This window comes from Halichoeres trimaculatus, unplaced genomic scaffold (assembly GCF_033239565.1).
Source record: "Halichoeres trimaculatus isolate MK-OKI-2021-1 unplaced genomic scaffold, fHalTri1.1 fHalTri1_scaffold_12, whole genome shotgun sequence".
Lineage (NCBI taxonomy): Eukaryota > Metazoa > Chordata > Actinopteri > Labriformes > Labridae > Halichoeres > Halichoeres trimaculatus.
Window position 1 is genome coordinate 29029956 of NW_027437190.1, and position 27630 is coordinate 29057585.

At 37.6% G+C, this 27630-nt stretch overlaps 3 protein-coding genes and 1 long non-coding RNA gene across 4 annotated transcripts; all 4 read right to left on the reverse strand.

Moving 5' to 3' along the window:
- Positions 1-1483: 1483 nt before the first annotated feature.
- LOC141800239 (uncharacterized) lies at positions 1484-2266 on the reverse strand. Its single transcript, XR_012599308.1, has 3 exons — positions 2110-2266; positions 1692-1811; positions 1484-1542 (listed from the first exon to the last, which is right to left on the reverse strand). It is a non-coding gene; the product is annotated as an uncharacterized LOC141800239 (long non-coding RNA).
- A 2743-nt stretch (positions 2267-5009) lies between these two features.
- LOC141800160 (transmembrane protein 176A-like) lies at positions 5010-11536 on the reverse strand. Its single transcript, XM_074682564.1, has 7 exons — positions 11416-11536; positions 8517-8714; positions 8162-8281; positions 7979-8035; positions 7571-7792; positions 5610-5732; positions 5010-5432 (listed from the first exon to the last, which is right to left on the reverse strand). The coding sequence occupies exons 2-7, from the start codon at positions 8691-8693 to the stop codon at positions 5367-5369; spliced, it is 765 nt and encodes a 254-aa protein (XP_074538665.1). The 5' UTR covers positions 8694-8714; positions 11416-11536; the 3' UTR covers positions 5010-5366.
- A 396-nt stretch (positions 11537-11932) lies between these two features.
- On the reverse strand, positions 11933-16785 carry LOC141800162 (membrane-spanning 4-domains subfamily A member 6A-like). The gene is made up of 7 exons (XM_074682565.1): positions 16650-16785; positions 15560-15757; positions 13914-14033; positions 13589-13645; positions 13082-13270; positions 12792-12914; positions 11933-12577 (listed from the first exon to the last, which is right to left on the reverse strand). Exons 2-7 carry the CDS (start codon positions 15734-15736, stop codon positions 12512-12514), a joined length of 732 nt encoding a protein of 243 aa, XP_074538666.1. The 5' UTR covers positions 15737-15757; positions 16650-16785; the 3' UTR covers positions 11933-12511.
- Positions 16786-17162: 377 nt separating this feature from the next.
- LOC141801345 (transmembrane protein 106B-like) lies at positions 17163-27211 on the reverse strand. Its single transcript, XM_074684352.1, has 8 exons — positions 27066-27211; positions 24938-25139; positions 23978-24041; positions 23708-23867; positions 20831-20971; positions 20324-20373; positions 20187-20240; positions 17163-18699 (listed from the first exon to the last, which is right to left on the reverse strand). Exons 2-8 carry the CDS (start codon positions 25125-25127, stop codon positions 18579-18581), a joined length of 780 nt encoding a protein of 259 aa, XP_074540453.1. The 5' UTR covers positions 25128-25139; positions 27066-27211; the 3' UTR covers positions 17163-18578.
- Positions 27212-27630: the final 419 nt, after the last annotated feature.

Here is a 27630-nt window from a genome sequence, read left to right on the forward strand (position 1 = left end):
AGCTCACGCTGACACAAAGATGTGTCACGGTAGTTCAGAGAGAAAGAGCGGCGCCTCCGTGAGAAAAGACGACTGAGATCATGGAGAGGATCAAAGGATGGAGCACCCGAGATGAACATGATCAAAAAAGTTTGATATTTCTATTTTTTGGACCAGAAACAGGAAGAAAGACATAGAAGAAGAGAGTCAACTCTTCTTAAGTAACTTTGGTGTTTACATGGTCATAGAAAACATTATTATTTGGGTCTTGAAAGATCGTTCAAGAAGCTCTGAAATGGCTGGCAGCCCATGAGTTAAGCTTGCGTTGATTTTTATAACGCGTTGATGCGTGGTGTAATTAATTAATCTAATTAACGCGTTAAAGTCACAGCTATTAATAATATAACCTGGTTTATTGTGTCTCAGGAAGATATCTATTAGATTTAAGATTTCAGTATTGATCCTCTGTTATGTTGATTTCATGACGGCTTTGTTCCTTATTTTGTGCAATAAACCTCACAACAAACCCTTTTTAATCCCAGCTCTGTTTCTGAACGATCCTCTGTGCCTGTATTCAGCTCCGTCTTTTCTCTCTCATTAAACTCTGTTGGGTTTATGACATTTCATGTAGAAAAGTCTGAGCTGCTGCAGCGTCCAATCAGGGAGTGATATTCCATATAGGGGCGTGCCTGTCAGTGAAAAGACTTCTGCAAAGCCTGCTTTCCTGTTTCCTTGATCATAGCTCCTTCTCACTCCTCTCTCCTCCAAGCACAATTATCCCTTTGGGACAGCCTTCAAAATGGCAACTAAGAAAGTACTTCCGGTGCCGCGGCGGAGAGAGGATAGAGGAGGCTTGAGTTTATCACTTTGAGACGCGCCCTAAATCCTCAATGCACCGCCCACTGGAATTATCTCAGCCTGCAACTATTTGGAGCATGAAGTCCAAGTAGCAACCAATTATTTAGTAGGTAATTATTTCTGACAGAAATTTTAAAGACTACATCTTTCTGTGAAAACAATTAAAACAGTCTCCATCTCCCTTTCTCTGTCATACAACCTTTAGGTTCATTTCTTAGAGGACAAGTTTCTGCACATACCTGTGTCAGTTTTTCCATCTCCTGGCATTTCTGCCTCATCATCATCTCCTCAGGAGACGGAGCTGGCGTGGTGTGTTGTCTGATTCCATAGTATTCATAAGGTATACAGTCCAACCAAACCAAAATTCCATCAATATTCATGACGTACAGTACGATGGCTGCGATGGCGAAACCAACTCCTAGAAGACTAAAAATGGCATTGAGGATGAGCTAAAAAAAAAGGTTTGACCATAGATCAGTTTCCATCTCTGCAGAGGAGCAGTTCAGTGGTTGGTGTTAGATTTAGGGTTACATCAAGTTCAAAATACAAAATAGATATAATCCGCTGTTGCTTGTTACATTAATGTGAATAACAGCTGACTGTTAATCTGATGATTACAGAAGGATGTTATAAAACTTAAAGACTCACCAGACAAGGACTTGGATGTTTCTCAGACCAAATGTTCACGGCACCAAAAAGGATGAACTAGAGAAAGGTTAAAAAGATCTAATTTATATTGCATTTATACAACCTCATAGGTGGTAAGTTTACATTTTTATTAGAAATTCTGTTTTGTGTTCTTTTTATCTTAGTTTTCAAAATATAAAATACAAAAGCAACATTAGCTTGCTTACCAGTCCTCCCAACCAAAATGGACACATGCTTTCATTCAATCGCCACCCAGAGCTATCACCTACGCTTATGAGGATCGCTCCTAAACCAATGTTCAGCAAACCAATCATAATTTGCAATGCCTGTGAAAGGGAAACATATGATTAACATAAACCTACAGAAATTACAGTTTTTACCAGATTTTATACTTAAAGGAAATTAAAGACCAATAATGTTGTGCAGAGGATACTGCTACTGCTGCTAATATGAACCCAAAAAATTAAGGTGCAACTTAGAGAGGCATTCCAGCTTACCCAAGAGCTGAGTGGGATAAGTAAAAAAAAAAAAAAAGAATAAAAAAAAGTAATACATCAAGTTAACTTATCACATTTCAAAGTTGGAGTGTCAAAAAGCAGCTTAAAGGGACAAATGTTAACTCACCCCAAGAACTGACTGGGAAGACCCATAGATCTTCTTCAGGTGCTGGGACACAGAGCAGCACACGGGGCTGTAGCAAAGTAAAGCACTCTGGGGGTCAGAGGTCAAAGCGTGCACACTGACCCCCTCTGTCTTGGTCATGGTCACTGACATCCTGCTGCCTGCTCCTGGGGACTGAGAGAGATAAGAGTGAACTCTGTTGAATCAGGATACAGCTGCTGAGATTGGAACATATGCAGTACCTACAGTTTAACGTTTCTACATATGTGGTATTGACAGATTAAAAAAAAAGGTGAATCAAAGACTTTAATTAGAAAATAACGATTCTAAGAGAAAAAAACACTGTTATTTAAGAGAATGCAGCTTAACCTGATGGTTTTAACAATATTTAATTAATTATCAGCACAGTCACTCAAAAGCAGCCACTAGGGGTGCCACATGCAAACTGGTGATGTAGTTAATTTTCGTTTATACCAGGGGTCTGCAAACTGTGGCTCTGGAGCCTCATGCGGCTCTTTGACTCCTTTGCAGTGGCTCCTTGAGGCTTTAAAAATATTATTAAAATAAAGAGCTTTTAATATTTTAATGATAACAACACAGACACTAAGTAAAATCATAATAATATATATTATAATTATTATTATATAAAATTTGGACTAAAAATGCATCACCTCTTGAAACAAAGCTTTAATTTTTAAGTTTTTTTTTTTAATTTTTTGACATTTTTAAAAATTAAGAAAAAGAATTCCACATTTTTAAAAGATTTTGCAGATTTCTGATTTTTTTTTATATATAAAGCCCTAATTTTTGCAACTTTAGAAAGTCTACAATTTTTAGAAATCAAGCAAAGTTTTGAAATTGCATTATTTAGGTTTTTTTTTTTTTTGCAAATTTATGACATTTTATCAATTTCTTTGAAATTTTGCATATTTCTTAAATTCATTTCTTATTTTGAAAATGTTTTATCTTTTTTACAATTTCCAAATTTTGCAAAATTGATAAAATCTATGACACTACAAATTCCTTTCTTTTTTCTTAAAATTTGTAAATTTATTAAAAAATAAATTAAATTAATTAAATTAATTAATTAATAAAAGTAAAAAAAAACTAAGAAATCACATGTACAAATTTATAAACACAAAAACTTCTTGTTTGGATAATTATTCACCTGATTATACACTTTTTTGTCTTAATTGAAGATGAAGTAGACTTTGCGGCTCCCGAATGACGTTCATCCAGGTGAGCTGAGGAAAACGGCTCTTTTGAAAGTAAAGGTTGCAGACCCCTGGTTTATACAGTTCAGACACAAGACATATTCACGAAATAACACCCAGTAACGATGTTCTGATAAACACAACCGTGTTGTTCGATATTAAGACTTTAGTACCACAGTTTCAACACCAAAGACAGTAACCGAAACCCCCACAGCAAAACTCCAACGTCACATGATAAAATGTAATTATTATTAAAATGAGAACACACACAATCTCTGCCTTAAAATGTTGTCATGATGTTTACCCACCTCCATATGGGTTCAGATTACGTTACGGATACGTAATGCTTTAAGAGATCGTTTCCGTGTCGACGTATGGATAAATAACAGCATTAAACTGGTTGAGCTCGAAGTATGTAACTGTTTCAACAAAATAAAACATTAAAAAGCTTACCTGCTAGTATCTGTAATATAGACAGCTGAGTCCAGACGATTGTTCTTCTGTTGCATAATTAACGTCAGAAAGAGGGAGGGAGAAAACTATCCTCTTCCCAGAAGTACTGCCCCTCCTGTGGGAGCTGAAAGCCTTTCTTCTTTTCTACGTGTTTAAAGCGCCTCCATTGAATTTCTGGGAAGTGACAGGTTGTTGTCCCTTCAGATTTCCACCTACAATCTTTCCACTTCACCTAATGGTTATATTTTTGAGAGTTTTCAGCTTTAAAGTTTGTGTGAACAATAGGCTGAGTAAAACTTTGGTGTTGCTATGACTTTCAAAAAAGTACAATATGGCCTGTAGCTATGATAGGTTGGCAAATTACAGTACAAATATTAATTTGTGTCATTTTCTTAGCACAAAGAATTCAAAATCAAGATTCCTTTTAAAAAAATAAATAAATAAATCTGTAAACATAAAACAGAAACCATGTTGTGCTTTTACACAAAGTGTCAGTCTGTTGTCCCAGACTTCTCATCTCATGACCTGCAAAATAGAGGTGCTGGAGACTAGCAACCTTCTCCTCTGACAATAAAACAAAGAATAACAATGAAAAAAGGGCTCAAGATACTAAGATTTATCTGATTACTATGGGGACAACTTGAGTTTTTTTTTTAATTAATGTTTTATGCATGATTTTATATAATATGTGACATTTTGTCTATATTTTACACAATGGACAAAAAATGCAAATGAAATTGTTTTTGTAATAATTTTGGAAGTCACTTTGCAACCTAGTGTTTTGTGACCCCTCACTTTGCAAACCACTGCCATAGAGAAAGCCCTTGTACAGGGCCCATGTTGATATGAAACATCAGTTTCTTCATGAAACATTTAAAGTGTTAGCTGTTTGAAAAAAAAAAAAAAAACGAAGGTACGCATAAAAATTATTGGATGAGTACATACTCATACTCATAGAAGACAGGTCACAGTATTAAGGGCAGTGCTAGTGTGCTATCACATCATGCTAGTAAAGCCGCAGCCAAATTACTGGGTACAATTGCTGCATGTCAACAACAACCAGCGTTTGCAACTGAAGAGTTTTGAGTTTACCCTGAGTCATTATCATGCTGCAATTCAGCTTACCGTTTTGGTTTGTGGGTAAAAGGAAGGAAAATCTGTTAATGTAAGTGATTCCCATTCAAACTTATACTTTAAGGTGTCATACAGAGTACACAGCAGGTCTACAAACTCAATGAAACACATAGCTTTTGATCATTTTATTCTTTTTTTGTACATGGCTCGATGTAAAAATAAAAACGCAATACTCTACCTCCCTTTTTTACTGACCTAAAATCACAATCAATGGAAAATCCCACTGAACAGGAACAACGCTGAACAGATTGGATTGTAAAGTGACATAGAATTGGTGCACATTAAATGTACAAGTGCTAAAAAGTAGAAGTGCAAATGCTTAGAGAAGCCCTTAGAGAAAAAAAAAAGCCCAAATTTGAGAAGAGATCGTACCAAGTGGTCTCAAGTGACCTAACAGTAAAAGCAATCAATCGTTGGAACGCACTCAGTTCCTGGTCACTAGAAAGCAGAGATTTTCATTTATGCTGCAGGATTACTGGTCACTTCCTCCAGCAGTGGTTTGTAGTGTTCCAAGTCACCAGGACTCTACGAAAAGAAAATGTTTATTTATAAGTGAATCTCACATTTATAGGAGCTAAAGACCCAGGGACAAAATTCATGTCAAAAATCAAAGTCAGCATTCAGAACACATTTACATTTAAACAACTCTTGCTTTACAGAGAAAGCAGAGCACTTTATTCACTGTGCTGTTTGAGACCTTACCTTGTTCTCTCTCTTCTCACCGCAGCTCAGAGCTTTGATCCCAAGGACAGCAGAGCTGATGGTGATGCAGAGCTCCAGGACTACCAGGACAATCAGCACAGCATTGATGCTTTGTAAGATCATCTGGAAAAACAGGAGAGAAACAGTGTAAGCTTTGATGTCTTAAAAAAATTCTCCTGCCCTGAAATTAGCAAAGAGGGTGGAGCATGCGGAGACCAAGTCCTCAATTCACCGCTCGCTGGAATGACTCCAACCTGCAACTATTTGGAGCAGCTATTCACATAAAGACGTATAGGGTCTGGTTACACTGGCTACTGGTTTCTACTGGAAGCGATCCTTGCATAGAGCCCAAAGTCTGCAGTTCGTGAGGTGTCAGTCTGACACGGTTGTCTGCAGTACAGGGCACCTCCAAGTTCTTGTTCACCCTCTACACTGCAGACTTTACTTTTCACTCAGAGAGCTGCCACAAGCAGAAGATCTCTGACGACTGATATTGTTTGCCTCATCACCCACGGGAAGGACAAGGAGTACAGAGAACTGACACAGGACTTTGTAGTTTGGTGCCAGAAGAATCATCATCAGCTCAACACAAGGGAAACCAAGAAGCTGGTGGTGGACTTCCAAAGAAATATGTTTGCCTATCCCATACCAGTGAAGACACACAGAGATAGTAAAATCTAACAAATACCTAGGTGTTCACATTAACATTAACCTGGTCTTGTCTGAAAAGTCAAATCCCCTTTACAAGAATGGACAAAGCAGACTGTTCCAGCTCAGGAGGCTCAGGTCTTTTGGTGTGGAGGGGGCTCTTCTGAGGTCCTTCTTTGACTCTGTGGTGGCATCAACTTTCTTCTTTGGGGCAGCAGCATCTCTGGTGTTGACAGGAAGAGACTTCACAGACTGATGAGGAAGGCCAGCTCAGTCCTGGGCTGCCCACTGACAAGAAAATGTTGTCCAAGCTGTCGTCTCTGATGAAGAACATGTCCCACCTCTTGCAGGAGACTCTTGCACCACTTGAAAGCATGTTCGGTGACAGGCTTCTTCGCCTGCGGCGTCTCACTCAGAGATATCACAAGTTTTTTCTTCCAGCTTTGGTGAGACTTTATAATGAAATTTGCAATAGCTGTACACACCTCCTATTTCAGTTTATGTATATTTTCAACTCTGTGTGAAACATACATATTTTTTCTAGATTACACTTCCTATATAATAGGGGTGGGAGAAAAAGTTGAAAATTGATGTATCTGAAGTTTTAGTTCAACAATATCACAATCATGTTTCTTTGTCTAAAAATAAATAAATAAATAAATCCCGAATTCAAATTCTTCATTTCAGTCTTTGTTTATAAAAAAAAGTTACCACTTTTCTCCAGCAGAGGGTGAAATGTTTCTCTTTGACTCTCATGATGTGCATTTTATGGGAAAACATGACTCCTGATAAAGTCTATAGACATCATCATCATCATCATCATGTAACCTTTTCACATGGTCTGGTGTTAAAAAAGCAAACTTAAAATTGTGAATATCGAAGAATCACAATTTAAATCAAATCAGAACCCCAAAAATCGTAACAGAATCCAATCGCAAGAACAGTATATCGTCCTTCCTTGCTATATAATTCTATTTAGTGTATTCTTATTGTTTCCATTTTATACTTTATTTGCTAGTGTAACTTCATAAATTTCCCCATTGTGGGCTGAATAAAGAAATACCTCATCTTCATCATGAACCAGAAATTTTGACATTGTTTTTTTGATAAATCAGCTGTTTTCAATGCTTTTGTAGAACTAGTTTGAGAGTTTCCATTTGATAATTTGAGAATATGAAGGTAATGATCTCTGACAGCAACTTTAAAGAAAAAATCTTTCCGTAAAAATAATTTGAAAAGTATTTTCTCTATTTCCTCTGTTACACAGCTTCTATGTTCATTTCATTCATCTGAAGACAGGTTTCTGCACGTACCTTTGACAGATCTTGGGCCTCCAGGCATTTCTGCCTCATCATCATCTCTTCAGGAGATGGAGATGGTGTGGGGTGTTCTCTGTGGTATCCATAGTAGTAATCGTCATCATCACGTTGACAGCGCCACCAAAACCGAATGTGTGCGATATTGATGCTGTAGAGGACGATGGCTGCGATGGCAAAAGCAACTCCCGCAACATTTAGAAACACACTGAGGATGACCTAAAAAGGTTTGAACATACATCAGAGTCCATCTGTGCAAGGGAGCAGCTTGGAGTTTGGAGTTGGTTTCAGAGATCAAAGTACAAAATAAAAAAAATCCTCCTCCGCTGCATTTCAGATAAATCTAAATTAGCTGACTGTAAATCTGATGATAACAGAAGTATGCTATAAAACTTTAAGACTCACCAGACAAGGACTTGGACATTTCTCAGACCAAATGTTCACGGCACCAAAGAGGATGAACTAGAGAAAGGTTAAAAAAAATTATATATATTTTTTACAATCACATAAACAAATAAAATATACACATATGTATTTTTTTTAAGTTTTTCAAAACATAAAAAACAAAAGCAACATTAGCTTACTTACCAGTCCTCCCAACCAAAATGGAAACTTGCTTTCATCCATTTGCCACCAAGAGCCAGCACCTGAGCTTGCGAGGATCGCTCCAAGGCCGATGTTCAGCAAACCAATCATGATTTGCATTGCCTGTGAAAGGGAAACATTATATGATTAACAAACACCTGTACAGAAATGACCATTTTTACCAGATTTTATTCTTCAAGGTAGAGCAAAACTGTTTTAGTCCAAGCTTGCACACGAGCTGAGTGTGATCAGTATAATAATTTAAGAATACAAAAAATGAATAAATCAAGTTAACTCATTCAAATGTTAAAGCTGGAGTTCCACAAAGCAGCTTGAAAGAAACAAGGTGTTAACTCACCCCCAGAGATGACTGAGAAGTTCCCTGGATCTTCTTCAGGTGTTGGGACACAGAGCAGCACACGGGGCTGTAGCAAAGACCTTTGAGGAGTTGACAAATTGGAGGTAAAGCACTCTGGGGGTCAGAGGTCAAAGTGAGCACAGTGACCCCCTCGGTCTTGGTCATGGTCACTGACATCCTGATGCCTGCTCCTGTAGACTGAAAGACACAAGAACTAACATTGTTGAATTAGGTTACAGCTGCTGTTAATGATATTTTGACTGTAAAATGAATAGTAGATGATCCCCAATATTTATACTTACTTATGTCTTTATTTACTCCATTATCTAGGTTAGTAATGCTGTATCTTTCTCAGAAATGTGGTGCATTAAATCTCACTATACTGCCACTACCTTTATGTACAAGCGTGATTTTATCTTTTACACTCAATCATCAGACACTGAATTACATCAGACCCCCACCCCTCCACATACACATCAAAAATGACTTTGCTTTGATTTCATATCTGGTTTAAGGTAGTAAATTGAAAAATTCCACTTTGATATAAAAAATTATCAACTTTCAATGCATGGAAAGTTTAAGCTACTGAATGTAAGAGCAGTCCCTAACAGTCTGTTAAAGATTAATGGACTTATTTATCCAAAAATGTCTCACACTGACAAGATGACTGATTTCTTATTCTCAGATAGTTTGTTTTTCTCTTTCTTAAAATCTCGTTTTAAATTGACAATTTGTAAAATGGGCTTGTGTCCAGCAAAATTTGAGCAAAAATACCTACATTTTTAATGAAATTGACAATTTCAGGGGGAAAAAACTCCATTGATTAAGGCTTTAACTAATTGGAAGTGTCACAATTTGGTTAACCATAGCTGACTCTAATCAGGGTGAGTTCTTTTTTTTTTTGTTAACTTAACACATATATTCACATACACAAATTTCATTTAGGAGATGCTTTCACATTTAACAACAATAATACAGACAATACACAAAATCATTTTTACATTTTCCATATTACTCCTTAGTTTTTTTTTTTTTTCCAAAAGTCCATCTTACAGTTCTCAGTTGGACCTACTTAAAGGTCATTTTGTTTGCCCCTGTACATGGTACTTGAACATACAACAACGTTAATTCCATTTACTGTAGTAAGATATTTAGCTGTACATATTAAAATCATCCATATACCAATGTTATGATTATTATCAGAACTGTATCTTTAAAAAAAAAAAAGTAGAAAATTACAGCAAAGCTACAGGGGAAAACTGAAAGGTTTAATGATAAATGGTTTTCAGTAATTCAAACAATTTCTGAGATTTTAACCCTTAAAAAAAGAAAAATAAATAAAGTTTTATGAGCAGCCAAACCTAAGCATCAGGCCCTGTCACACTTAAGCATTCTTAAAGATTATTTACAAAAAAAAAAAGAAAGAAAAAAAGGAAAAAAGAAAATACATTTGAAATGTGTTTGAAAGGTTGAACAAAATAACAGCTTAAACATGAGCATGCATTTGTATTGAGTAATCGCAGTTGAAAGGACACTGACAACTTTGACATAAAGTAATTAATATTCATGTCAATTGTCATTTCAATAAATGACACAACACCATCATTTTGATACTGTTGATACTGTTCGTGACGCCACATTGTTGAGGAAATTTCAGGAATCTTGACACTTGATGAAGAAGACTCAGGAGACTTGGATGGCTTAAGTTGAAATAGTTTATATAGCTCGATCGAGGAGAAAATGACAGACAGTACACATGGTTCCCAGTGTAATGTGTAAAGTCAGTTCTAACAGACCAGTCTGTGTGCTCAGTATTTAGTATTCTTGAGATTGGGTTTGCTATGTCTATCTATCAGCCAATTGGTTCAGCTTAGCTTGGGAACTCAATGTGAGAAACAGTGTTCAAGGAGATAAGAACATGGGAATCGGATCCAACCCAGACTAGAAAAAACACTGTCTCTATGTACAGATAACTTTAAGGCAAATACAGGTATTATTGGGACACATATAAAGGCAATTTAGAGAATTAACAAAGGAAAGGCATAAAGCGATATGAAAATTCCACCACAGTAACCATGAAAGTTTCAAATTTTTCTAAACGTGGTAGCAGATAACATAAAACTGACATTGGAGAAGTGCGCATTTCCCTCGTACTAATTTTAGGACAAAGACGTGAGGAAATGCGAGTTAACTCCGTCGTTTTGGCATTTTCTTGTAATAACGGCACTCTGCCACCATGGGGCGTCGTTTGGTACCACTGACTATGTTTGGGTCAAGCAATTCCATGTGGTTATTTTTTTCGATAAAACAGTTAAGACACAATACATATTTACTGCATAACAGCCAGTTAAGTTGTTCTGACAAATACACCAATGTTGTTCGATATCACAGTTTCAACACTGAAAGGTAGCTTGTCAAGTCTGTTTACTTCCGGGTGTGTTTCGGTTTGTCACGAGACCGTGTTAACTGGTGACCATGGAGGCTGTAATTTGTGCAGTTGGTAATTATAATGCCGAAAATGCTTATGGAAGACGTGTAGAGTTTTGCTTGTGTAAACATCTCGTGTAAACGCTTATAATTCTCTATTTTTGAGAGAGGGACTCTAACGTTTCCGGTCGACATTCGCCATATAGCATGGTTACTATTATCACCGAAACACACATAGCCCGAGGAACCTCAACGTTATTAAATACATCATTATTGAAAAGAAAACACCGTCTCCGTCTAAAAATGTTACCAGGACGTTTACCAACCTCCCTGTGGGTTCAGTCTTCCTCTAAAAACGTTATGGACACACAGAGCTTGAAGAGATTGTTTGAGAGTCGAAGTGGAAATAAATAGACTGGTTGAACTCAATATATGTAACTGCTTTAACGAAACCAAATATTTAATGGCTTACCTGCTAGTTTATGTAAAAAGAAAAGCTGAATCCACACAATTGTTCTTCTGTTGCGCAGTAATATTCGGGAAGAGGGAGGGACACTTCCCAGAAGTACTTCCCCTCATGTGAGAGCTGTTGCGTGTTTAACTCTACAGATGCACTAATCCTAAATACATTGCTATAATTTGATTTCTGGGCAGTGACATGTTTTTTTCCCTTCAGATTTTCTTCTACAATATTTCCACTTCATCCTAATGATTGAATCCTTTTTTTTTTTTTTTTTTTTTACAGTTTTTAGCTTTCGAGTTTGTGTATAACAAAAAGTAGTTCCTGGGTATTGATGACTTTTAAAGAAGTACAATCTGGTGTACTACAGTACAAATATTCATTTGTTTCACTTTCTAGAAGAAATATAAAAAAAAAACAATTTAATATTTATCCTTCCTTTATTATTATTATTTTTATTAAAAATGTACTTATCTGTAAAATTAAAAAAAAAAAAAAAAACAGAAACCACCAGTACATCGATGTCACACACATGTGCACTGACCTACAGACTGATTATAAGGCATATTGCTTTGTCAAAAAAAAAAAAAAAAAAAAAAAAAACAATCAACATATAAATCAAATATTAATTTATCCTGAGTTCTTCTTTATGCAATTTCAGACTTCTGCAAACAGGGTGGAGGATCTCTTACACTGTGAGGGCCAAATCAAACAGGCATCTCAGGTCATTTGTTGAAGTAGTTGTGTTCTTACACAAACAGCAAGAAATGCCGCTATTGTAGACATACTGTTGGACTTAGTTCCTTATATTTCACTTCACATCTGTCGTATTGAAATTTATGGGAGTTATGTGGTCATATTACTGTATATTCATACATTTGTATCTGTTTGTTTTGTGTGCTGCCTGTGTTGTGGCATAAAACTTGGGTGGAGTTCTTTTGCAAACCAAATTATCCCTCTGGGACAATAAAGATTATACAGTCCCATCCCACCTGATCTGTACTCGCAGAAGTTCCTCATTGATTGTATGAATTAGCGTAAATCATTCACATTACAGCAAAAAATTAATGGTATAAAAATTTAGATTTACAGTTCCTTGGATTCTGTCTTAGATTGTGGAGTTATTGGGGATTTCATCCGGCAGTGTTTGGTACCATTCTGGGTCACCAGGGCTCTAATGGAAAAAAACAAAAATACTGTTTGTAAATTTGAAAAAGGAAAAACACACGCTCAAATATTAAATACAAAAAGACAAACGACTGTGACTCCAAATTACAGCAGGGATTTTATTTTGCATCGAATTAACTTGCATCCTATTTTGTAATATCACCAGGAAACAGAAGTAGAAGCAAATATTTACATAAAGCATAAAGCTTTGCATAGAATACCTTGTTCTTTCCCTCCTCACTGCATCTCAGAGCTTTGAATCCCAAAACGGCAGAGCTGAAGGTGACGCAGAACTTCAGGACTGACAGGATGATCAGCAAAGCATTCATGCTTCTCAGAAGCATCTGAAAATGCATAAACAAAACATGACAAACGTGACACTCATTATATTTCTTTGTTGGTGGTGAAAGACCAGAAAGAGAAGATTGTTCAACCTATAGTCATGAATTTTCATATAAATTACAATTTAATACACTTGTGTTTTTATTTGAAAGAGGATATTTCCACAAACCACTGCCAGATGCAAGGCCTCCAAGCATTTCTCCTTCATGTAAACTTGATCTGGACTTGGTGTAGTGTTCCAGCGGTCGTCACAATACCATGACCCCATCCGCATGTGTGCAATGTTGATGCTGTAGATTACAGTGGTTGTAATTGCCATAGCAGCTCCAGTTACATTCAGAATTATGTTTAAGATGACCTAGAATTAAAAAAAAAAAAAAAAAAAAAAAACCAGACCTTTTAGTCTTTTTGCACACAACACAATAACTTGGGCCATAAAAACTATATGATGCACTGATGGGTTTAAGAAGTCAAAGACTTTGTTGTTACTCTGACATACAGGTAGGTCAAGCAATCTCCAACAGGTGTGTTAACATAAAGGTAGAACAATAAGGCAGATGTAATGTCAAACTAACAAAGCATAAAACTCCCCTTAATGTTTTAAGGTAAACTTAAAGAGGAAGTTAACATCAAAACTGAAGATGACATAAAGATTTCAACAAGCTTATTTACTCACCAGACATAGGCTTGGGCACTTCTCAGACAGAATGTTCATTGCACCAAAGAAAATGAACTAGAGACAGGAGAAGTAACAAATCTTTAAGATCCATCAGATTTGATTCTTTTCTTCTTCTTATTATTATTTTTTTTTTGCAAATGTAAATTTCAGAAAGGTGTGACACTGCAAACACCAGGACTACAATCCCACAAAGTCAAATGTTAGGACTTAAACTATGTTTACTTTGGATCATTGCATGCATCATCAGTTTTCCTGGTCAGCAGAAGAAAACTAACATGAGAGGGACAAGATGATGGATTAACCAAACACTTTGTGTTCTTACCACTCCTCCGAAAATGAAAGGGTAATTCCGGTAGTGCCAGGTAAACCAAAAATCCCAGCCATAATTATTAACAATCGCTCCAAGGCCAATGTTCAGCAAACCAGCCATAATCATCAGAGTCTGTGGAGGCAGTTTGAACAACCTGTTAAGTATAAGAAGCAAGCTCTGTCCTTGTCTCTGCTGAAAGTTCAACTATAGCGCTAATGTTGCCTAACTACAAATTAATACATTATCTCATCACTTTGAATCCTGGAGAAAGATGTTTTGAGCAAAGAAAAGAGGAGTTAAAGAGAAGATTTGATCTCCATTTCAAGTCAATGCATGTCAATTAGGCCAGTGATAGTGTTCATGGAAATTGGGGTCTTTGTCCTAGAAAAACACCAGGTATTCTAGAAACTCCTGCCAGCGCCTTTAAATTGTTCTACCAAAACAACACAGTACACAAAGCGTGAGGGCTGAATAATGAGAATGAGACAACATTTTTATCTCAATATGGCTGTCCTGACTATAGACTGTATAAAGAGTGGACAGCGTGGCTCCGCCATTTATCATTGTACGGTTTTGAAGCCAAAATACCTCCGTCACAGGCGCCACCATTGAAGCAGTTTGCAGCCAGAGTCTGCGCAGAAGAGACTGTGAGGGATTCTGGGAGAATCTGAGTGGAGCTGGGTGACAAAAATAATCATTATTTTTTTCTTTCAAGAGTCTAATCACTTCTTAACTCTACCTCCAGGAATATTTTTCAATCCGAAAAAAATACACGAGAATGACATCTGTCAATCATCGTCAAAAATTACATAAAACCTCATTTTTAACCTCGTATAACTAATGAAAATGAAACTTTTTAGAAAAAAGAGGACCTGAATACAAAGCAGCTAAATGATATCTTCAAATCACCACAACAATTGGACGTAATAAACATTTCTACGAGGTGTATTAATTTTTTAAAGTTTGACCACAGCCCATCTGGAATGACTGGTAAGCCAGATTTTTTGACCTACACAGCAGCCAGCCACCAGGGGGAGCAGTTTTTGTGGAGACCTCACTTTGAGCCGAGGAAGTTGACGTCCATTTGTTTTACAGTCTATGGTCCTGACTTATGCACATTTATCCAATCGCTTGCACTAAATAAAAAAAGACCTCACCCTGTCACTACTTTGGCAATGATGAAACCAATCCCACACTTTGCATTCTTCATTTCACCAGATTTTTTTGATGCATCATCACACGATTGTCTTCCAATTGTGTGGTGATGTTTTCACTATCAACAGTTATGCAGTTTTTGTGTTTGAGAAACTTGCAGGAAGGAGACCCTGGTGCTTCACTGTCTTGGTGAGATCACTTTTTTAACTTTATTATTTAATACAATTTATGAATGAATCCTTAGCAGTGGTTTCTTGTGGCAGTTTTGAAGTTTTATTATAATTACATGTTAAAAACAAAACAAAACAAAACAGAGAACTAGAAGTGATGTACCATAAATGAGACCTGCCAGTTGAGCTAATGCTTATCATCAATAAATATGGCTCATTTCCCTGTTTTTGTCAAGCAAGAGGAGGAAATGTGTATTTTTAGCCTTGAAAAAAAAAAAAAAAAAGCTACATGCTGCACTTAAAATGTGTTCAGTATATAAGTTTGTTACTCACCCCTAGGACTGACTGTGAAGACCCCTGGATCTTCTTCAGGTGCTGAGACACAGAGCAGCACACGGGGCTGTAGCAGAGGCTTTTGAGGATTTGGCAAATTGGAGGTAATGAACTTTGGGGGTCAGAGGTCAAAGTGAGCACGGTGACCCCATCGCTCTTAGTCATAGTCACAGACATCCTGCTACTTGCTCGTGGAGACTGAAAGAGACAAGAAAGGATGTAAAAATTGTGGCTGTTACCTTAAAATTTGGTTTGTAAAACTATTGTAAGCCCCAGTGTCTCGCAATTTAAATCAGTGTAACAAAAACTGAACATTATTTCTCACCATGGTTGTTATATTCACCAGCTTTTTCAGCCACCTTATGATTTGGTGACTTTATACCCATGTACTGTTTAGCCTATGCTGCAAACTCTGATGATCAGAGCTCAACTCTGCACAGCGACACAGTTCCCGTCACAAACCCTGCCTTGATCAAAGTCCCAGACTGTTCAGGAAGTTAGATATTTGTGGTTTCAGCTTCTAATATGAATATATCCGATATCTAATTGAACTCAAACCCAAAGAATTTGGGGAAAAGAACTTAAAACACACTTCTTCGTGATACCATCAGTCAAGATAACAAAGGCTTTGTCACACTGTTACATTTCTTTCACATATTTCCTGTTCATTCTTCGACTCAGTGTTTCGAAATCAAAAGGGGAACACCCTAAATTCACATTTGGAAATAAATCATTTATTTATTCATGAATAAGAATGTTAACCTCCTTCAAGCTGTACTGATTTTAAACCAGTGATGTCTAACATTTTCTATTTCAGCTTTAAATCTTTGGGAACCATTATCACCATCATAGCTGCCTTTATGTTTCATTTAAGGTTTTCTTTTTATATATGTGCCAAATGACAGCACAAAGCTGCTGTGTCACATTCCTCTAAATGTGTTTTAATGATTTGAATTTGATAGAAGGTCTAATTTAAGAGTGGTACACCTAAAGTGAAAGTTTGTGTTCCAGAGTGGAACAAAAAGCTAAACAATGCTAGCTCAAATATTCTGTTTCCCTTGAAAAATTGATACAAAAAGATTCAACTTACCGGAATAAAGCGAAGTGATGGTACTGCAACCCAGATAGAGCTATATATGCGTTACCTTTATTGCTAGTTAATGTTTAAAAATGGCAGGCAGAGGAACAAAGCTCTTCCTGGAAGTACCTCCCAGCACCAAGACAAGTGTAAACACTGACATCTAAATTGCTGTGTCGTTGTTAAAACAGTGAAAATGTGTTAGTGAGGTACAGGAAGGAAACAGAATGTAAAGGGGGTGAGTCCAAACTCCAGCATGTTAACTTGAAGCAAACATGCACTTTAGTTTTATCAGTGTTTTGCAACCATCATCATGGAAACCACTGTTGTAGACCAAAAGAAAAATATCCCATTTCCAAGAGAACAGCAGCTTTGTAATCGCAAGATTACAACGAAAAACTTGATCCAGTATGTCAAACAGCATAGTGTCCTTGGGTAATTGAAATGTATGCCAAAATGTGAAAAAATAAATCAGAGTGATATTGCAGGAACCATTAAAAAACTGCACAAGTTTCAAAATATGTTGACTTTATTTTCATCTTCATGCATAAGAAACACAAAAGCATTTTAGGGAGTTGGTAACAAAGAGATTCCACAATTTTCTTTGGAGAATGTGTAGACATCTGATTGACTTTGTGAGAACTTGCACAATGGCATTTTATCTGTCAGTGAGATCTCAAGAGAACAAATATCAGGAACGATAAGATTTATTTCTAAAACCCATGAGATATGGGGTTTGAGTTTATCACATTTTCAGATGTTTTAAAATTGTACATTGTTTTTGTTCAGCTCTTTTAATCATCAGTCAAAGTGATGCAGTCTGATAGGAGAAATCATAAAAACAAAAACAAATGTTTAAGATGCACATCAGATGTATTCAAAAAGTGCAAAAAACACTATTGCTAATGACACCACAGTCCACAAAAGTCGGACAGGCTTTTCAAAAGGAAGGTAGTTGCTCTCACACAAGAAAGAAATAAAACAAAACATGTTATGAAGAAAGCCAGGAGGAAAATTCATATTTCACATAAACATGTACACATTTTACAGCCTGCTATTGCTCCTACACTTGCTAGGAAACTAAAAAATATTATCCCTTTTAGAAAGTTATTCTGAATCTTACTTGCACTATGTTACAGTCTTCACAGTAGTCATATTTGCTTTTAAACCACCCTGTTAAATGATACACAAAGAAGACTTAAAACTACCTTAACTCAAGCATATGAAGGAATCTGAAGCCAAAAGAGCAGGTTGAAAGATAAAACACAGTCTTATACTGAACCACTCAATATTATTTAAGAAAATAAAAAGGAGCTTCTGCTGTAGGGTGGAATGAAATGAATCTGCTCAGTGGTTTTCTCTGCCTAAAAACTCCTCCTGCCTCTAGGGTTTGTTGGGTTTCAGGTAAAGTGGTATTAAACTGTAGGAGGTGAAAGCACTGCAGTGTTCCTGATGTCTTCATTCAGAATTCAGGATATGTAAGGGTTAAAGTGCATCATATCAGAAACTACCGCTTCCAGCTGTTTACTTTATTATTGAGGAGTGACAGTGCAGACATGATGGGAATGTCAACCAATGACCTGAATAATAAATCATGTCTGTTTACGTTGTTGGCACCAGGTTGGTAGATGATAACAAACCTTGAGGCAAATCCTGCGAAACTGGCTCTGGCAGGTAAAATCTCTCTTCTTTACCCTACTCTGTTTGACAAGTTACCCTCTGATACCTCTTCTAACATCCAAACTGATGTGTGAAAGGAAGAAAGTGGTTGAGGAATAAAGGATGCATGAGCCATGTGACTAATTTAAGAAAGATTATGACCCCGTTCATGATTCCATGGTCATTACGCACAGATGTCCTACATGGAGGTCAGCCCAGACAACGCTGTAAGTCCCTCAGTCACAGCAGCATGTGACAGCCATCTGTCCTCTCCTCTTTGCCTTATTGGAAGACCTGCACATGCCCATGCAAGGTGGTGGTGTTCCCCCCACAGTCCACATACTGGTACATCTCCTGGGAGACCTGCTCCGCGTGGCCAAAGTATGATGTTGTCACTGTGACCCTGGAGACCAAAACACAGAGTTTAGAAAGTGGGCTGTCATTTTTTTTAAATATCAATATCAAACAAGCTAATAATTCTGGTGCTGACTCTGGTGCATAAAGAAGTTACTAGGGCTGCAACGACAAATCGATAAAACCGATAAGTAAAAGCGTCAACATGATTTTTCCATAATAGATGCACTGTGCTGTGTCATTACTGTATTAGTTTATCTTCAGTTTATTTGTCTTCTTTGTTTTTGTCTGATTATTTAGCGGTTGGCAACTAGCTGAAGGTGCATTACTGCCACCTACTGGACTGGAGTGTAGATTACACTTTGACAGCTGGGCTGTATGTGTCACATGTAAACAGATCAGCACGACGGAGGAGAAGCCAAGCCGGCAGGTGAGGGAAACAAGTAAACACGCAAAAAATTGGCAGAACTGGAGAAAGCTGTTCATCCAAAAAATCCCAGAGTTTGGGAGTATTTCACGCTGAGTAAAAGCCCACAGAGTGTTAATTGCAACATTTGCAAAAATGACCTAGCATGGCACAGCAGTACGACTGCAATGATCCTGCACATAAAACGCAACCATGTTGGACTCATCGATGACGAGCCGGGGAGCTCAACAGGGAGGTGAGGAGCTACAAAATCTTACAAACACTTCTTTTATAAGTTGTGAAATGCATGGTTTGTCTTTTGGGACTTGTTTTGTTTTTTTATTGAATCATAAACCCATTTGAAAACCACGAGGAATTCATTAAACCAACGTTAGCATTAGCGTTAGCTGTTACAGATAGTGGTAGGAAGGAGGGGATGAACTGTTTGACCTGCAGGTGAAAAGACCGAGGACACATTTTTATTTATTTGCCTTTTTGGCCCACTAAGTTCTTAATCTGATGGAATAGCAATGTATTTTCTATAAGTTTGCCCATTCTGTTGATTCTTTATGTGACAATACATTCATGTCATTTGTAATACTTTATAAATGTACCATCTGGTCGGTTTAAACTATGTTCAAATAAGTTGTTTCTTTGTATATATCTTTGAGCAAACAATATTCATCATCTAAAATAACAACGCATGTTTGGTTTTGCTAATTTTACGACCATGCATTCTCATCTGTTTTTTTCTGATTCATCGATTAATTGTGAATATAATCGTTAGAGTAATCGATTACTAAAGTAATTGTTAGTTGCAGCTCTAGAAGTTACATACAACACTGATAGGGGATGTGCAGATATAGCGCACCTGCTTCACAATAACAATCTGAATGTCAGTGTTGATGCATCAGTGAGCAAGGCTCCTAAAAGTAACCCATGAGTCCCCCTGCTGGTCTGAGCATCACTTCAAAACAGAGAACTCTGTTGTTTGCTGCAGCCAAGCCACATGTGTGGGTTGAAATATTTGAGTGTGAAAGAGGACAATGTTTGGAGAAAAAAAAAACACATAAACAGATCACACAGAGAATAGAGGGTGAGTCCAATATTGTAGTTTAAGCCATACTTACTGCATCATGACCACTATGTTGTGAACCTTAATGGTCGACAAGGTGCAGTAATCGCTGAAAGGCAAGGAATGATGAGTATTTAACAACAATTGAAGTATAAACAGAACCACTTTTGTGACTTCAAGTGTGATACTTACAACATATAACTCATCTCATCAGCAATGGTGGTGGGAACTGTGTAGTCAATCTTTAAAAAAACAGAGAAAGAAGAAAGAAAATAGATTTTACATAACCATATTACACATTTAGGTATGAAAAAGAAGGAACTCTATGCTCCATCTGTGGCCAGTGATCCTGTTAGCTTTGTAATATCACAAGACTTAAGGACAATGCAGCTTAAATGGTGCTTAAACGTTTGAAGCCAGAAACAAAAGTGATTTTATTTCAGTTATCACATGAGACGTCTGGAGGTCCAGTTGAAAGAGGGTCCCTGGTACTTTTGTTACATTAGTTAACAATGAGCTGTTGTGTGGGCTGTGCAAGTTAGAGGAATAACTACAGTCCACTAAAACTTCAATGTTACAAATTTAGTCTTTCTCACCTTTGATACTCAAGAGATATTATTTTAAACTGACCTTTGCTTTTGATGTGACTATATATTTTCTTTATGCATGATCTGTGGACTATATGTCAAACTGCAGTACCTGCCGCTCATCCAGCGGGATGATCACTGAGCTGTTGTTGAACTTGGTCTTTCCAATCACCGTCTTGGAGAACTGCACCTGGGCTGTGATGTTGGTCACAGACACAGCGTAGTAGTTATTGTTGGTGATGTTCAGGGTGCTCTGCATGGAAGAAGAAATGTGTGTTTCAAACTGGCATTTTAGTGAAGAATTTGACAGATCTATAAGTATTTCACTTCTGCAGTAACTGCCATTTTGGCCACTTGGGGGCAGAAGAAGGAAGCTGTGCAATCAAAACAATGACACCTTATCAAGGGCTTCACAATGAATCTTAATTTCATGGCCTAATATTTGGGGCAATTGCTCAAAATACACCTTGCTGTTTTGATTTATAGAGAAAATATAAATGTAAACTAGATTCTTTTTCACTCAGCAAGTGTAAACTTTCCCAGATAGATGAAGGCCATTAGTCAACCTTGGATTATCTGGTACCAATTCAGTAAGGACAAAAATTCCTTTTTGGGTTTATTTCTTATTCACAAAAGGCACCAGCCGTGTTTTTGAAAATTTCTCTGTACCCACGTCCATGCAGGAATAGTTGACAATGCCCTATACCATACCAGTAGGGGGTAGTAAATGCATGGTCTCTACAAATGTGACTCCAGCTGCATAAGATTTAATGCTAAGAAGCATCATTTCAACAAAGAAATAATCTATCAAACCCAATTTGCCTTACTTTTGTGCTACACAGGCTATGGCCAAACACTGTAGAGGAACTTTCCTACAAGTATTGGGCGTCTCCTTGATAACTTCAGAGTCTGCAAATGTAAACAGTTGATCTTTGTAGGGAGAGGGGAATTAAAAACTGCTGAGTGTAATATATTAATTAACGCCTGTGCAGTGGTATAATGATGAAGAATAGCGAAGTTCCTTTTTTAACATTTAATCAGACCAAACAGTAGTGAGCAAATAAACTGGCAGCCTGCTATCTTAGATTTATGGAGCATGCGTAATCCAGAAAAACAACTGCTGCCGGGTGCAAGTTAAGGTTATCATGCCATTGTTTCAGATTCAGATTTTGACAACTTTATTTATCCCTTTTGTGGAAGGTGTCATGGTGGGGAGTTTATATCAGCGCTAATATTGCTGGTCACAGGTTGGTTTTTGCCGCTTCTTTGCTTCCTAATCGGGTTGAGCAGGACTGGATTGATTTACAGCACATCTAGGTCTCTATGACAACACCACGCCAGCTGACAAAGTTTAGAAGCGAAGAGAGATAAAACACAAAGATCTGTGTTTTTCTTTACTGAAAACGATTTCTGTGATTAGTTTCATAGTGATGGTGGACACAGGAGGCTAAGTGTCAGACAGAAGAGCAGAAGAAAGATAAACAGGAGAGTGATACAGCCCGAGCTAACGGCTAACACAGGGGCTTAGCTCTTTCTGCTAATGTTTATTCCAACCCACAGTCAGCAGTTATTCTGCAGTGGTCTGTTCAAACTTGAGAGTCTATCAATAAAATGAAGAGTGAGGTTACGTTAGCTCTGATTGGTAGATGACTGAAAGGACATAACCAGGATTTACTGACGCTACTCATTACAGACACGTCTTAAAGCATCAAGCTGCCAGCTGCACTAAATACAAACGGCTACTGAACTACATACAAGCTGACAGTGTTTACTTGCTGTCACCTTAGCCTACAGATACGTCACCAGGCTGCTGATGTCGCTACATATAGCAGGCTGCCACAACGTTTGCTTGATGTCACGTTTCAAACCGTAGCTCTATTTCACTGTACTGTATTGATAAATCAGGGGTGGGTAAAAATATTAATCAATTGATGCATCTCAATATGTCCTCGCCCAATTCAATATCGATTCAGCGAACTCTCTGAATTGATTCACTTCCTGACAAGTTGGGGTAGCTGTGTGTGTTACTCACTTGTGAGGGCAGCACAAGACCAAACGACAACAAAAAGGCAGCCGAAGCAGCAGCAGAAGGGAAAAGCCAGTTCCCTCAGCTCTAAAGTCTGGCGTTAGAGTTGTTTTATTGCTCTAAAATGTGAGGTGACATACCACATATGTTCACATGGGCATAAAAATCGAAAATCAAAGCATTTATATCAATATTGAATTGAATCGCAACATTATGAGGTTCTTAAGAACACCCAGCCCTATGATAAGTCCCTTATCTTGGCACGTTGTATCCAGTAAAAAGTTGTCTTAACAAAGAAATTTTGTATTGATCTGATCTTCATTTAATTCCAAAACAAACACACGCCTTGCTAAAAGTAATTTTTGACAGTGTGCCAAGACTCTAGGCCAGAAGGTGGCGAGGGGGTGCAAATAAAACGGATCCTCCTTATTGCATCTTCTCCAACTCGTAAGGAGATTTCCAAAAACTCAGAACCTTGTTGACGTGTGAATGCAAAGCTGTCATGAATAGAAAAAATGGTTTACAAAAACAGCCTCAAAAACTGCAGGTCTAAGGTAATACTGTGTGTAGTCTTAATCTTTTGTTTATACATCTCACCTCATTTTGTAATCACGATTTCAAGCAATTTACTTGCATAACTCATATTTTGCTCATGTCATTTGGGTCTAATTTCAACACTTTTTTTAGCTGAGGTGGGGAAATAATTATAGAAAGTGTTGATAGTTGACACACAATCTGCTGTTTAGTGTTGAAGGAGCTGATATAAAGCTGTTAAAGACCATTTTTGTGGTGTAAAAATTTCTGTCCTCTGCAGCAGAGTGAAGTGACAGAACACTGTGTTCATCACTCCGAAAGACCCTCTCTTACATGCAAGAGGTCATGTGATATAGCATGAATGTAAAAGTGTTGGTTTAAGGATCAGTCAGACAGAAAAATGTCAGTGTCTGTTTAAATGAGTCTTACGGTGATGTTGAGAAAGACGATTCGTTTGTCCAGGTCATAGGAGACGTAGGCAGACTTCACCCCCACATAGGAGACATCAATAGATCGAGGGAACAGAAAGAAAACAGCCAGGCCAGACAGCAGCAGGCACAGAGCCACTGATATCGTGACATACAGCTTTCTGCCGGAGACAGAAAAGAGAAATGAGACCTTGAAAGCATCTGAAAACTTGAAAGTGTGTGCTGCCATGTCTGTGAGTAAGCAAACATGATGAAACCCTGTAAAACTTACGTCCTGCTCGGCCGGAGCCTTTGGTCGCTGTATGGAATCAGAGCCACCAGCTGGTTCTCTTGACCTGTTGATGACAGGAAATCAGTCTCATGTCACTGTTGGATTCAAGTCTTTGTAAGATTAAACACTTCTGTACAACTTCCAGGACAAATTTCCGCTGCATCTTGAAGCTGACCTCAACAAATGTTCCAATGAGTCTTTGCATTGATGGTCCAGTTCCTGTGCTATAATTAGATCTGTGTAGCAATTCTAACCACATTCCTGATTTGGGATGGGAGTTAAGATGCTGCTGTTTGATGTAGGAACAAGTTGCATGAGTCCCTTTCTCAACAACAGCAACTCCAACAAGTAAAGAGCATCATTTTTTCATGAACCATTCCATGACTTCAGCTTTTACTCATATTTTCTTGCATGTTATATTATTTTGAAGTGATCTCCAGCTTTATTGCACAGTTAGTTTATCAGGAGATTTATGTCTTTACAGGTATAAAATTTGCATTATTATGATAGGACTTGGAGAGATAAAGTGTAATGACAAGCAGTCTGAATATGGTGTAAAAAATGATGTTCCTGTAAAGATTTAGACTAATATTTTGGAATATCCAAACCTAAAATCTGTAAAAATGTTTACTTGTCGTCACTGCAACATGTTTTTAAAAATCTACAGCTTGACCTGATTCCAAAGTTGTGCTGAAAAATGTTGTCATACGCCTTATTTTGCATGCATGAACTCCCATTTTACAACATACACATCATACCTGAAGGCGTGTTAGCTTCTTTATCTCACTTGTCAACTAGCCTGAAATTCAAGCTCTCTTTCAAACAACACAGAGGGAGCACACCTGTTGTGAGGCAGTGCACACTCGTCTCTGTAATGTTTATGTTTTTGGGATGGGATCAAGTACAGAGGCATTGCTACATCTCTCCTAAATTTAATGCTCTAATAACCGTATTTTGTACCTCTGGGGATTCTGCCGGTGCCCTGACACGTGGGACACGTGACGCTGTCTCGCCCAGTGAACTCCACGTAAGGGAACTGAGAAACATCTCCGTTCTTTCCGTCCTCTTCCGTCTGACCGTCGCCTGCAGCCGTCAGTGCGTCCTGACTCTCATCTTTGTGCTTGGCCAAGTGTGACTGGGACTTGCCCATGGCTGCAGCTGTCTGTACACAACACCAAAAGATAGCATGAGGAGAGAGGAACTGCCATTTACAGTTGGTGCAGCAGGATGTGCTGACTAACCACATGCCGCACACGCATCTGAATGTGAAATTGGCTCTGGACGCATTCCAGAGAACATTTCCCAGGAGGACAAGCTGCAACTGGTGCACTGTCCAAGAAAAAAAAACCTTGTATAGCTTCAAAACAAATTTGTGTTGTGACAAGAGATGCTTCCAAACTCATTAAGGACAAGAAGGCTTTACAAATTGTCAAATGATGTCTGTCAGCAGGGCTGCTTACTGACATTTTCAGCACTAGATGTTCTTTCTTTAGCTCTTCTGTGACGTTTTAACTTAATGCTTATTGACTCAAAGTTTACAGGACTTCTGTCTCAGTGTGCTTCTTATAAATTTACAAAATAAACTACAATAATCTAAAAACTGCATCACTTTAATGTTGCATTTCTGACGCTAAGGCTCAGTTTTATCTATTTATAAGCTGCTGGGTATTTGTTTTTAAAGGTATACAAGAAAACACTCCTTAATTGGTGTGGTAATTTTGTGGCTGGCCAACATAACAAGAACACTCTGCATTCAGGCATTTAAATACACATAAAACTAACAAAATATCTACAAAGTCATCATTACACAAAAAGTAAATAACGGATCTTGATGAAATTTTCAGGAAATGTTCAAAATGGGCCAAGGAAGAAGTGATTACATTTTGGAGGTGATCTGGATCACCTTTTTAAAAGATTCTTTATCATTGTGAAATAGGGCTGTTTTCACCATATGTGTCTATAACTCCACCATAATGGTTGAATTGCTTTGCAGAACAATACAAGACAAGGTCACCATGATTTCTGACAGATGTAAAAGTATGATCCAGATCTTGGTAATATTCTGGATACTAAGATCCTGGATATGAAATATGTACTGGGTCATCATAATTTAAACACTGTCAGGTAACAAGTTATCGTACAAACCTGCAACTAACACCAAATTGTAGCAGACAGTCTGCTGAAAGGGAGTATAACATTAAAGTAAGACTAAAGTGTTGTGTGACAATAACAATATGCTTGGCGGAGGTCTGCGCTCTCTGAATGCTTTTCTAGATATCTTATAAAAGAACAATTGAAAATGATGGACTGGTTCCCTTAATTGCTGCATTTGAACATACCAAATATCAAAGTTAAAGGTGGATAACAGTAGGACATGATTCATGATCACACTTTAGTGGCCAAAAAGGTCCATAATTTTAGATTTGTCAGGTTTTCTAATATCGTTTACCACCCTTGTATATAAATTAGAACAAAGTCTAATGGCCTAACTAAGTATAGATAATTCACAATAACACTTTCTCTCATGTTTGACGAAATGTACATCCAGTTCTTTCTCACTCGTTCATAGCAGTAGGCCTTTGCTCAACCAGCTTTTTTGCCAGAATAATCAGGTCATCCTTAATTCTCCTGGAATTTCTAAAAAAAAAAAATTGCTAAGTCCAGAAAAGTAAAATGACCTAAAAAACTACTGAACGTAATGAAGTGATGTCTTTTCCAAACCCGCAGGTTGCTCCTGTGTCACCATACAGGATGCCTTTTGTAACAACATACATTTTAAGCAGAGCCAGGCCGCCATGCCACTGAGCTGAGCCCCAGCCAAGAACACAACGTACCGGCCTCAGAAATACTGTTAAAACGCCTTCACTCGTCGATTCGAGATAGGCATTTAGCATTCCTATTTTTGTTTTAACACATAAAGATATCTGTGAATTAATGACACAACGTAATTCGAGCGTTTTATCAAACACAGGGTATCAACGGTTGGACCGTTGAGCGCTGCACGCGACATGTACTTAAAAACGTCCAACCGTTGAATGTTCCGTGAACGTTAAAATGCTCACCGTGTTCAGGTTAATTCATGCCTTACCTATTTTATGTTTTATTCAGACTTCTCTGCCATTCGTTGTGTCGCCGCTTGTTGTTGTGTTCACAGCTCTGTGAAGAATGAAGCCCACGGGAACGCCCCCCTCTCTCTCATTGGGCAGAGAGGTGATGGTGGAGCTGTCAGTTTGCACCGCGCACAGCAACAGCAACACCACGCGTGGAGTGTTTATCACTGTGACAACAGCAACACAGACGTTGGAGAGGAAGAGTGTTCAAGAAAGCATAAAACGGCTCTTTAAAATGACTGAAAAAGTGGGGGAAAAGATGAGCGTTTTATAAAAGCGAGAAGGAAAGACAACACTGGTTTTAAAATATTCAAATTTGACAGTTAAAAATTATTTTCAAAAACCAAAAGTCGAATGATCTACTTATAAATCGCAATATTTTTTGTTAATAATTTCCATGCCTTTACGTGTGAAACTAGGGATCATTTAGATACCATAAAGAGTTGCATTTAAGTTTATTCTACACATATCATATCTCACATATGGACTTAAATATTTGTATAAATATAAATAGATTGATTTAAACCATCACAAATAATCTCA